This window comes from Micromys minutus, assembly GCF_963924665.1.
Source record: "Micromys minutus genome assembly, chromosome: 13".
Taxonomy (NCBI): Eukaryota; Metazoa; Chordata; class Mammalia; order Rodentia; family Muridae; genus Micromys; species Micromys minutus.
Genome location: NC_137982.1, coordinates 54,658,400 through 54,671,024, shown reverse-complemented (window position 1 = coordinate 54,671,024; position 12,625 = coordinate 54,658,400). Strand labels below are relative to the sequence as shown.

General features: G+C 42.1%; 1 protein-coding gene across 1 annotated transcript; it reads left to right on the top strand.

Annotated features, from left to right (window-relative positions):
• Window positions 1–421: 421 nt before the first annotated feature.
• LOC308429132 (peroxisomal membrane protein PEX13-like) lies at window positions 422–1,639 on the top strand (the record flags this gene model as incomplete). The annotated part of the gene is given in 2 exon segments (XM_080927831.1): window positions 422–503; window positions 506–1,639. Coding segments are annotated over 2 exon segments (1,206 nt in total). The 3' UTR covers window positions 1,630–1,639.
• Window positions 1,640–12,625: the final 10,986 nt, after the last annotated feature.

Below are 12,625 nucleotides of genomic sequence, written 5' to 3'. Positions count from 1 at the left end.
ATATACATATATACACCAATATTATTTTATACATAAACCTAAGATTAAAATGGAACTGAATGTTTTATTTCTATTATGGGATGAGGTCATAGCGTTCTCAGTGTTCTATGCCTTGCTCATGTGTTTGGGCAATACTGATGTAAACAAGCCTGCTGCTCTTCTGTCCTGTAAGAAAGATAGCACAGGCAGTAGTGTGAGCTGCACAGTAGCTAATAATTATAACAAGCAATGCTGTTTCTGCCTTTTGTATTTATTGTCATCTTCCAGTCAGTTAATAGTGTGTTCCAACTTATAAACATACTTTAAAACATTGTGGGGGGCGGAGGGCTCGGTGCTCTGCCTGTCTTGCCTGGCAAGCCAGGCGCTCCTTCACCCAGCCGTCGCAGACGCTGTCCTGAGCCAGAGCAGAGCAGGCGGAGAGATGGCCTCCCAGCCGCCGCCGCCCCCCAAGCCCTGGGAGACCCGCCGAATTCCCGGGGCCGGCCCAGGTCCGGGCCCTGCACCACTTACCAATCTGCTGACTTGGGCCCTACTCTATTGACAAGACCTGGACAACCGACACTTACCCGAGTGCCCCCACCTATTCTCCCCAGGCCGTCCCAGCAGACGGGGAGCAGCAGTGTAAATACTTTCAGACCTGCTTACAGTTCCTTTTCTGGATACGGAGCCTATGGAAATTCGTTTTATGGAAGCTATAGCCCTTATAGTTATGGATATAATGGCTTGGGCTTTAACCGCCTTCGAGTAGATGATCTTCCTCCCAGTAGGTTTGTTCAGCAAGCTGAAGAAAGCAGCAGAGGTGCATTTCAGTCCATTGAAAGTATTGTGCATGCCTTTGCCTCTGTCAGTATGATGATGGATGCTACTTTTTCAGCCATCTATAACAGTTTCAGGGCTGTGTTGGATGTAGCAAATCACTTTTCCCGGCTAAAAGTACACTTTACAAAGGTTTTTTCAGCCTTTGCATTAGTCAGGACTATAAGATACCTTTATAGAAGGTTACAGTGGATGATGGGTTTAAGAAGAGGCTCTGAGAACGAGGACCTATGGGCAGAAAGTGAAGGAACTGTGGCCTGCCTTGGTGCTGAGGACCAAGCAACTAACTCCGCAAAATCTTGGCCAATATTCCTGTTCTTTGCTGTTATCCTTGGCGGTCCTTATCTCATCTGGAAACTTCTATCTACACATAATGATGAAGTAACAGACAACATCAACTGGGCAAGTGGTGAGGATGACCATGTAGTTGCTAGAGCAGAATACGATTTTGCTGCCGTGTCTGATGAGGAAATTTCTTTCCGTGCTGGTGATATGCTAAATCTAGCCCTCAAAGAACAACAGCCCAAAGTGCGTGGTTGGCTTCTGGCTAGTCTTGATGGTCAAACAACAGGACTTATACCTGCAAATTATGTCAAAATTCTTGGTAAAAGAAGAGGCAGAAAAACAATAGAATCGAGTACAAATCCCAAGCAGCAACAGTCTTTTACCAACCCAACGTTAAGTAAAGGAGTCACTACCACCAATTCTTTGGATGAACAGGAAGCTGCCTTTGAATCTGTTTTTGTTGAAACGAATAAGGTTTCCGGTGCACCTGATTCTACAGGGAAAAAAGGAGACAAGCAAGACCTTTGATGTGTTTCATGTTTGCAGGCAGGTGAACAATATTTTAGAGTATTTTTAAAAATTATTTCTTACAGAGGAATTAATTTGCATTTGAATGAAGGCATTTGCTCCTGGCTGTCCTGGGTGGGCGTTCCGCTACTAGAGGTTATGTAGTCACACGCTAGCTGCTGGTGGAGTGATTGGCCACATTTGACTGTCTCTTGGACCATGAGGACATTTGTTCCATCTAGTTTTTAAGATTATGGAGATAGTTGTCAGCTCCATGTTATCTCAGTCCCTAGGCAGTAAATTTGATGAACAATAGAACACACAAGTTGCCTCAGAAGGGATCATTAATGCTTTTTAAAGTTCTGAGTTAGTTGACTTGAAGACTTCAAAAATTGAATGATAACAACTACGTATAAGAGCAGACAAAAGTCTAAATTTTTATAACCTTATAAATAAACTAAATAATAAAAATTTTCAGATCAAAAAAAAAAAAAAAAAAAAAAAAAAAACATTGTGCCATGTTACACTAGTTACACCTTCCTTGTGTTTGCTATATATCTGGATTCCCTCAGGAGGTCACATTAAGTAACTGATTTATACTAGCTAGGTTTCCATCAGAACACTTGGTGATGTTCACCTAGTGAACAGCCCTACAGATTTCCCAGAAGGAATGATGCAGGCACTTACTGAGTACCTGGAAGCCCACGTTAGTACAGACGATCTGTGACAGTTATGAGCCAATACATATGCACTAGCAGAAATCAATGCTTTTCTCATATTGTCTCTGTTTTAACCTATTCATTTATTCAGTTCCAGAAAACCATATAGGATACCGCATTGTGGTCAGTCATTCTGTTTCTTTAAGGGCACTTAGTTCTGGCAATTTTCCATCTTCTTTTTCATATTGTTTTACTTATTTATTTATTAACTTTACATCACCAATCACAGAATCCCCATCTCCTCCTGATTCCTTTCTGTATTCTTCCCTCTTCTACTCTGAGAAGGGCAAGGCTCTCCCTAGGTATCAACCTACCCTGGCACATGACATCACTGCAGAACTAGGCACATCCTCTCCTACAGAGGCCAGACAAGGCAAACCAGTTAGAAGAATGAGATGCACTGCTAGGCAACAAACCCAGGGACAGCCCCCACTTCAGTTGTTGGGCACCCTCATGGAGACCAAGCTGTATATGTGCAGGGGTTCGAGGTCAAGCCCATGGTTCCTCTTTGGTTGGTGGTTAAGTCTCCGGGAGCCCCCAAGGATCCAGGCTACTTGACTCTGTTGGTCCTCTTGTGAAGTCCCTCTCTCCTTAATGCCTCCCCCCAACTCATCCATAAGACTTCCCAAGCTCTGTCTGGCTGTGGGACTCTGCATCTGTTTCCAATGGTTGCTGAGTGGAGCCTCTCAGAGGACAGCCACGCTAGGCTCCTGTCTGCAAGCATAACAGAGCATCATTAACAGTGTCAGGGCTTGGTTCTTTTCCATAGGATGCTCCGTCTTTGTCCCTGTACATTTTGTAGAAGGACACATATTGAGTTGAAGGTTTTGTGAATAGGTTGGCATCTTATTCCTTCACTGGGAGTCTTGCCTGGCTACAAAAGGTGGCCGCATCAGCTCTCCCACTGCTAGGATCTCAGCTAGAGTCACCCCCATAGACTCTCTGGAGTGTCCCCAATCCAGGGTCTCTGGCATGTCCTAGAGATCCGTGTCCCTTGTCCCCCAAGCATCTGCCATGTACTCTCTCCTCAGTTCTCCCTACATGTAACCCCCCTGCCTTGATACTTCCCTATCCCTCTGCTACCCAGTTTCCTCCCCCCATCCATCTACTATCCAGACAAAATTATCTACTTATCCATAAGTCTATGCCTTTTTCTTGTAACTTGTTTTACAAGCTTGATTCAATATACTAAATATTTTCAACATATAAATAGAAATATCATTTTGAAAATATAGATTGCATTTGGAGCCCATACTAAGATAGCATTTTGCCCATGGTTTATTATATTTGTTTTGCTTTTATAAATGCAGTCATGGAGAAGTTCATTGATGCTGAACTCCTATTTTGATAAAACAAGTTACTGATGCCTTAAATTTACTTTCTTTGTAATAAATTAAGCAATTATAAAATAACTTTAGGTAGTTTAAAAAATTGTAGCAAAAGATTCATTATTTAAATGAAGTGATGGCCTACAGAATGGGAAAAGATTTTTACCAGGTACACATCAGCTAAAGGGCTAAAGAATTCTAGAAACTAGATATCAAGAAAACAATAACCCAATTACGAAATTTGAGTACATAGCTAAACAAAATTTTCAGGAGGAAACTCAAATGGCTGAGAAACACTTAAATATTAAACATCACTAGCTACTGGGGAAATGAAAATCAAAACCACTTTGAGATTTTATCTTACACCTGTCAGGAATGATAAGATCTACAAAATAAGTGACAGCTCATGCTGACAAGGGTGTGGAGTAAGTAGGAGGAGCACTCCTCCATCACTGATGGGAGTGCTCCCTCAGACAGCCCTATGGAAATCAGTGTGGTCATCCTCAGGAGGATGGGACCAATCTACTGCAAGATCCGGCTATACCACTTCTGGGTACAAACTCAAAGGCCACTCTACCCTACCACAACACTTGCTCGGCCACATTTAATGCTGCTTTATTCACAATCGCCCAAACTGGAGACAAACTAGATGTCCCTCAGCTAAAGAAAGGATAAAGAAAATATGGCCCATTTGTACAACTCAGCTGCTAAAAAGTGACATTATGAAACTTGCTGGAGGTGTGGCCGGCCGGGGGCCCAGGATGCAGCTCGGTTTGGTCCGCTCTGTCCTCTCGCCGCCGGGCTCCGGATTCTACTCTAGGAGCTGGTGGCAAGAAGGTGATCCTGAACCCAAGTTTCTGGGGATGAAAATTCACATAAGATGATGTCAGACAAGCTCACAGTGCTGGAGCCTCCACCTCTGAGTCTGGGGGATTTCGTGAAGACAGATTGGCGCAGCTGTTGGGAAACCCAGAAAAGCAGAGCCTGGACAGTCCCTCCTCTCAGGACGGGGGCTTCACTCAGATGACAGTGACCCACTGGCAAATTCAAACAGGAGACACAGCCCAAATGTGTAGTAAGTCGTGAAGAAACCCCATTATCAACTCAAACCTTCTTATACTTCAGAGAGAGCTTATAGAGGGGAGACCCATTCCTGTGGTGTTGGTGGCAAAAGCTTCCCATTTAATTCAGATGTAGTTCCACGTGAGACGTCTCACACGGGGGAGGAGCCTTATAAATGTGACCATTGTGGGAAAGGCTTCAGTCAAACTTCCGTCCTCTCTGAACACCAAAGAGTCCACGCTGGGGACAGACTCTATGTGTGCAATGTGTGTGGCAAAGACTTCATTCACTATGCAAACCTAGCCGAGCATCAGCACGGACACACAGGAGAAAAGCCGTTCAAGTGTGCACAGTGTGGAAAAGCGTTCTGTCACAGTTCCGACCTGCTTCGGCACCAGAGGCTTCATACCAGAGAGAGGCCTTTCAAGTGCAAAGAGTGTGGGAAAGGCTTCAGTCAGAGCTCCTTACTCATCCGCCATCAAAGGATTCACACGGGAGAAAGACCCTACGAGTGTAATGAGTGTGGCAAATCCTTCATTCGGAGCTCCAGCCTTATCCGGCATTACCAGATCCACACAGAAGTTAAACAGTATAAGTGCAGAGACTGTGGCAAAGCCTTTCGACACCACTTGGACCTCATTGAGCACCAGAGAATTCACACTGGAGAGAGACCCTTTGAGTGTCACGAGTGTGGGAAGGCCTTTATTCGAAGCTCAAAGCTCATTCAGCACCAGAGAATTCATACTGGAGAAAGGCCTTATGTTTGCAACGAGTGTGGAAAGCGTTTCAGTCAGACATCCAACTTCACTCAGCACCAGAGAATCCATACTGGGGATAAATGCTACGAGTGTAACGAATGTGGGAAGGCGTTCTTTCTGAGCTCATACCTTATACGACACCAGAAGATCCACACTGGTGAGCGGGTGTATGAATGTAAAGAGTGTGGGAAGGCTTTTCTGCAGAAGGCGCACCTCACTGAGCATCAGAAGATCCACACTGGAGACAGACCCTTTGAGTGCAAAGCCTGTGGGAAAGCCTTCATCCAGAGTTCTAAGTTATTACTGCATCAGGTTGTTCATACTGGAGAGAAGCCCTATGTGTGCAGTTACTACAGGAAAGGCTTTATTCAGAGATCCAACTTCCTTTAGCACCGGAACATGCACACTGAAGAGAAATGCACACTGGGAAAGATCTCACCTCACCCCCGGATCTTGTTCACCAGGAGGATCTTTCCCTGAGTGAGACCTCTGTTCATTTAGGAGAGACATCTGCAGATCAGGAGTGTCGCGGAGATAATTTATAAGACAGTCTCTCCAAGTCAGGTGATACTTGTAAACAGTTGTACTTAGTACATTATGGCCTGAACGATCCGGGTTGTCACAGTTCTTCAACTCATAGATGGGCAGGTTTTGGATTGTTGTCTGTCACCAGGGCAGGCAAGCTGAAGGCCTGGACAGCTGAGTTTGAGCTGTACACTGAGGGAGAGCCTCTAAAAATTTTCTAGATTTTATTTGAAGTTAGAACATACCCTCAAGTTAAATATTTTCAGAGAAGAGCTGTATTATTACTTGAGAAATGGTTCCCCATCTGAAAGGTTAGAGAAAGAAAGGGCCCTTTCTCATGCAGAACTACAGGATGGTTCCCTGTTATCTGGGACTCATCTCCAAGCCAGGGGATTTAGTCTTTGGCCTTTGCTTCCTCCACTGACTCCCGGTAATGCCGTTGATGCATATTGCCACACAGGTCTTCCAGGCTGCTCCACTCCGGTCCTGTGTGTCTCCCAGTCGCTCCTGATTATTATGTGGGATCTTTCTTAGGCATTGTGGCCAAAAGTGCTTCCGTAGTACTGAGCTGGCCTTGTGTCTGTGCTTCTGTGGCTCAGTGCTTACTACGGTTACCGGACTTGCTGTCAAACCACAATTATGAGTTTTCTCTTTCCCATCATGCTGTTTCCTAAGGACAGTAATAATGTGTCATTGATTCCTATGTCCCTAGTGTCTCCCACATGACAATACACAAAGCATGAAACACACACACACACACACACACAAAGAAATTTGCTGGAGTGTGAATAGAACTAGAAAAAAAGTCCTGAATGATCCAGACAGACAAATATGATATATATTTACTTATGTGTGGATATTAGCTGTTAAGTTCATGATGGTCCAATCCATAGAACCACAGAGAGTAGTAGGTACTGAGTAATGGACTAGAGGGAACAGACAAATCTTAAGAAAGGGAAACAGAATAATTACAGATGGATGGGGAGCAGGAATAGGAGAGTCACGAAGGCAGAGGGAGGGTGGAGGAAGTTGAGAGAGGGAACAAGGAGACGTAGCTAAAATTAAGGGGTATTATGGAAACCTAATGCAGTAGAAGCTTCCTAAAATATATACATACATGAAGGTGCCATAAATGAAATTAATAAATAATGGGGGAGACAGGGTCCCAGATGGCCATCTTTTGTCACCAAATGAAATTTCCAGTGCTGTGATTGGGTTAGGTTAATTGAATTTTTAGCCAAAAGGGTCCTATGGGAATCCCCAGACAACCCAGGCTGTTGCCAAGAGAATCAATTGCTGTCTACAAACTGACATCAAGACCCCATTCCTGAAGACAGCACCTACAGAACCATTGGACGTGGAGAAGCTGAGCTGGTGCCTACATAGAGCTTTTGTCCCTACGTTCTAGCATCTTTGGTCCAGGAAGGTTCTCTGCAAAAAAGAAATATGAACACCAACCCAGCCACAGACCTTCCCGTAGATCTGCAGTGATAGGATGAATGATATCCTAGTGCAGTGCTGGCACAGACAACATCTGAGGTGACCGAAGGCTCATTCCAAGAGATGGAACCCATACCCAACACTGCTTGGGTGATCACGAGCCAGAGACCTAGGGGAAAGGCAAATACTATTGCTGTTTAAATGAAGTCACTAGTGACTCCCAGTGACATTCTGTTATATGTGTAGATCAGTGCTGTATTCAACCATCTTCAGAGGATCATCTTCCCATAGTAGATGGCGACACACACCGAGACCCAGAGCCAGACATTATACAGAGAGTAAGCGACCTTGCAACACGCAGCCCCAAATGGGATGTCTCCACCAAATTCTTCCTCTCGAAGCTCAGCGGGACCCCTTAGAGGACGCAGAAAGAATGTGAGTAAGAGGCAGAGAGGATGGGGTAGGAAACCAAGGCCTTCTAACTCAACATGAGCAAAGCTCATACGGACTCACGGAAGCTGAAGCAGCATCCACAGGACATGCCTGAGAATAAGTCAGTCTTCTGTGTAGACAGTATGATTTTCACTTCAGTGTTTGCGTGTGTGGCTCTCTGACTCTTGTGCTGTTTCTTGGACTTTTTTTATTCCATTGGGTTGTCTTTGTCTAATTTTGATGTGACTCTTTTCCTACTTTATTATATTTTATTCTGCTACATTTTATTTATTTATTTTTCCCAGTCAATTGACTCTGTTTTATTGATTCTTTGGGAATTTCACATCATGAATCCCAAACATACTCATTTTTCAGTTTTTCCATGCCTCCCCCAGCTCTGGTAACCTCCCCTTCAAGACAAAAATAAAATAAAATAAAATAAGTATACTCCCCCCAAAAGTCCAATTTCTGCTATCTGCACACTCATTGGTCGGCTACATTTTAATATTATCTCTTAGAAGCTTGCTTTTTTTCTCTAATGAGAAACAGAAAGGGAGCGTATAGAAATGGGAGGAGAGGCAGGAAGGAGCTCAGAGGAATGGTAGGAAGGGCAACCATAATCAGGACATATTATGGGAGAAAATAATCTCTTTTGAACTAAAAGAAACAAGATCCTAGTAGAATCACCATTTTTTTCCCCTCTACACATCATGACTTTAAAAGTGCAAATTCTTAAGTATTTAGGATATTTAGTAATATACTGTTTTTGAAAATATATCAAAATCAAGTTGTCAGAGGGCAGAGGGCTGTAAGATCACCGGTGAGCAAATGGTCCTCCAGACTGTCAGGATCTAAAAGGACTTTTATGCAGCCCGGGAGTTATCTCATTGACAAGGAGCTTAGTAAACATCGAATAGAAGAAAACCCATTTACACGAAATAGACCATTTGGTGCATCAAATCAATGGTTAATGTAAGTCTGGCAGGGAAGCCTGGGCAGTGTGGGAGCCTACAGAATGCACGAGAGCCATGCGTTTTCTTTCTCATTTGTTCCAATCACAGAGCAATTCAGCTTTCTGGCTTGTGTTCTGGAGCGTTTGTCTATGGATGCATGGAGAGAAATTTAGAATGAGTGTGCAGAAAATTTAGATTATATAATCAACTTAGGGACATACTTAAATATAGCAAATTGTAATCAAACCTTTTGTGCCGCTGTAGGAATGTGAACAGAGAGTAGGTTTCTTTGTGCAAAATCATGGAAACTTTTAGCTCCATCTGTACTATTTTCAGCAATACAAAAAGATTATTATTGAATCTGAGATTTAAAATATGTTTCAACAAGTTTGGAATAGAACTATTACAGTATGAAATACAATTGGATCTCCTAAAAATGCAACACACATTTTATTCAAACATTTCGGCATCGTGGAACAGGTGTACAGGGAGAAATCCTGGTCAGGTGAGTACCCAGTGGATGGTGCAGAGGTCTTTCATTATGGGGTAAAGAAATTTAACAGCTCATTTAGGACTTATGCCATTGCGAGGGTTTAGAGTTTACATAAAATGAGTTTGGAAGTTATGGGAGGGCTTAAAGAGAAGTGTAATTACAGGACTTATGCCCACAAAGCCAACTTCCCCGTTGGGAATGACTCTTCTAAGCACAAAGGTTACATTTATTTTGCAACATAGTTAAAGTTATAGGTAAAAGGTTACACATAAGGCATATAACAGTCTACCATACACATGTACAAAGGTCTGCACAAAGGTTCCCACCTCTGTGTTAGTTACAGAATTGCTAACTCTCAACTGAGGAAACAAACTTCCAAATGAGGAGCTAAAATCTTAAGAAGCTCCAGTGCCTTCAAGAGAAAAATCTCAAAAAAAGGTTAGGTTGAGAGGTACTGCATAAAGGGCTCTCATAAGAAAAGAATCAAGTTTGGAAAAAGAAAACTATAATGAACTAAAAATGCAGTAGTATCTATTATGGTGGTTTTGAATGAGAATGGTCCCTGATGAATGCTTGGACACCAGAGACTGGCCTATTAGGAAGTGTGGCCTTGTTGGAGTAGGTATGTCCTTGTTTGAGAAAGTGTGTCATTCAGGTGGGCTTTGAGGTTTCAGAAACACAAGCCAGGCTTAGGGTGTCCTTCCTCCTGGTGCCTGCCGGCCTGCATGTAGAACTCTTGGCTCCTCCTCCAGCACCATGTCTGCCTGCACTCCATCTTGCTTCCCTCCATAATGACAATGGACTAAACCTCTGAAATTATAAGCAAGCCTCAGTTAAATATTTTCCTTTAAAGAGATGTCATGGTGTCTCTTCACAGCAGTTAAACCCCAATTAAACAGTCCCCATACCTGTACATATTTGAATGCTTGGTTCTTAGCTATTAGAATTGTCTCTGGAAGGATTAGCAGTGTCTGTGTAGGAGGTATGTCATTGGCACTTGGCTTTGAGGTTTCAGAAGCCCATGCCAGCCCAGTCTTTCTCTCTCTGCCTCCAACGTGTGGATCAGACATTAAGTTCTCAGTTACTAGCACAATGTCTTCCTGCCTGTGACCATAAGTTAAACTTGTCCCAATAAAAGCAACAAACAAACAAGCAGTCAAACGAACAGTAAACAAACCTGCTACATCAGATCTGTGGCCCAGTTTATTTCTCCTGTAGTTGTCTTTGTTTTTCTTTGTTTGTTTGTTTTGTGACAAGGTTTTTCTATGTAGCCCTTGGCTATCCTGAAATTCACTCTATATCCCCTCTGCAAACCCACATCCCATCTCCCCTCTGCTTCCATGAGGGTGCTTTCCTACCCACCTACCCACTCATACCTCATTACCCTGGCATTCCACTACACTGGGTTATTGAGCTTTCACAGGATCAAGGGTCTCTCTCCCATTGATGCCAGACAATGTCATCCTCAGCTATGTACTTGGCTGGAGCCATGGTATCTCCATGTGTATTCTTTGGTTGGTGGTACTGGGAGGTCGCTCCATTATCTTTTTGGAGGCACTCAGAACTATGAGCCTTCCTTTTAGCACTGCTTTCATTGTGTCCCATGTTTGGGTACGGTGCCTTCATTTTCATTAGATTCTAAAAAGTCTTTAATTTCTTCCTTTATTTCTTGACCAAGTTATCATTGAGTAGACAGTTGTTCAGCTTCCATGTGTATGTGGGCTTTTTGTTGTTTTTGTTGTTATTGAAGACCTGACTTAGTCTGTAGTGTTCTGATAGGATGCATGGGATTATTTCAATCTTCTTGTTTCTGTTGAGACCTCTTTTGTGACCAATTATATTGTCAGTTTTGGAGACAGTACCATGAGGTGCTGAGAAGAAGGCATATTCTTTTTTCTTAGAGTGAATTATTCTATAGATGTCTGTTAAATCTTTTTGGATCATAACTTCTGTTAGTTTGACTGTGTCTCTGTTTAGTTTCTCTTTCCATGATCTGTCCACTAATGAGAGTAGGGTGTTGAAGTCTCCCACTATTATTGTATGAGGTACAATGTGTACTTTGATCTTTAGTAAAGTTTCCTTTATGAATGTATGTGTTCTTGCATTTGGAGCACAGATGTGTAGAATTGAGAGTTCATCTTGGAAGATTTTTTTTTTTGGTGAATATAAAGTGTTCTTCCTTATCATTTTTGATAACTTTTAGTTGAAAGTTGATTTTTATTTGATATTAGAATGGATACTCCAGCTTATTTCTAGGGACCATTTGCTTGGAAAATTATTTTTCAGCCTTTTACTCTGAGGTAGTATCTGTCCTTGTCACAGAGGTATGTTTTCTGTATGCAGCAAAGTGCTGGGTCCTGTTTATGTATCCAGTCTGCTGGTCTATGTCTTCATTTTTGGTTAATTTAACAACTTTATTTTAGAAAACAAAAATAAATGTACAGATTTTAAAAGTATGAAAGTATATAAATACATTTTTGTCAGTACTTGATTTGTTAAAGGTTTGATAGTATGCATTAAAATCTTTTTTTTAAACGACTTTATTTTGCAAAACAAAGATAAATGTAAAGATTTTAAATATTTTTTGCTTAAAATTATACATTTTTGTCAGTACTGTTTTTTCAGACATTAAAATAAATTTTACATAAAACCATGTGAATATGTTTTTTAGTCAGTACTTGATTTTTTTCAAGGGCTTGACAGTATGCATTGAAAACGTACTAGTTGCAATAAGCGTAAAGTACATGCAAAACAAAACGCAACATGGAAATAGTGAAAGTCTTCTTGTTTTGTGAATATATGTATATTTTTTGTTTTCTTTATTTCTTAAACTTCATACAGTCTGTGAGTTGTTTCTGGGGGAGTGCAAGCCTCTGGGGTTAGCATCCCACTATCAGTGACTGCATATTATGTCTGTTCTTTTGTGACTGGGTTATCTCACTCAGGATTATCTTCTCTAGATGCAGCCATTTTCTTAAGAATTTGGTTAAGTCATTGTTTCTGGTGGCTGAGTAGTATTCCATTGTGTAAATGTACCACAATTTTTGTGTCCATTCGTCTTCTGAAGGACATCTGGGTTCCTTCCAGCTTCTGGCTATTATAAATAGAGCCGCTATGAACATTGTGGTGCATATATCTTTGTTGTGTATTAAAGTGTCTCTGGGGTATATGCCCAGAAGTGGAATAGCTGGGTCTTCAGGTAGTACTATATCCAATTTTCTGAGGTATCGCCAGACAGATTTCCAGAGTGGTTGTATTAGCTTGCAACCCCACCAACAGTGGAGAAGTGTTCCTATTTCTCCGCAGC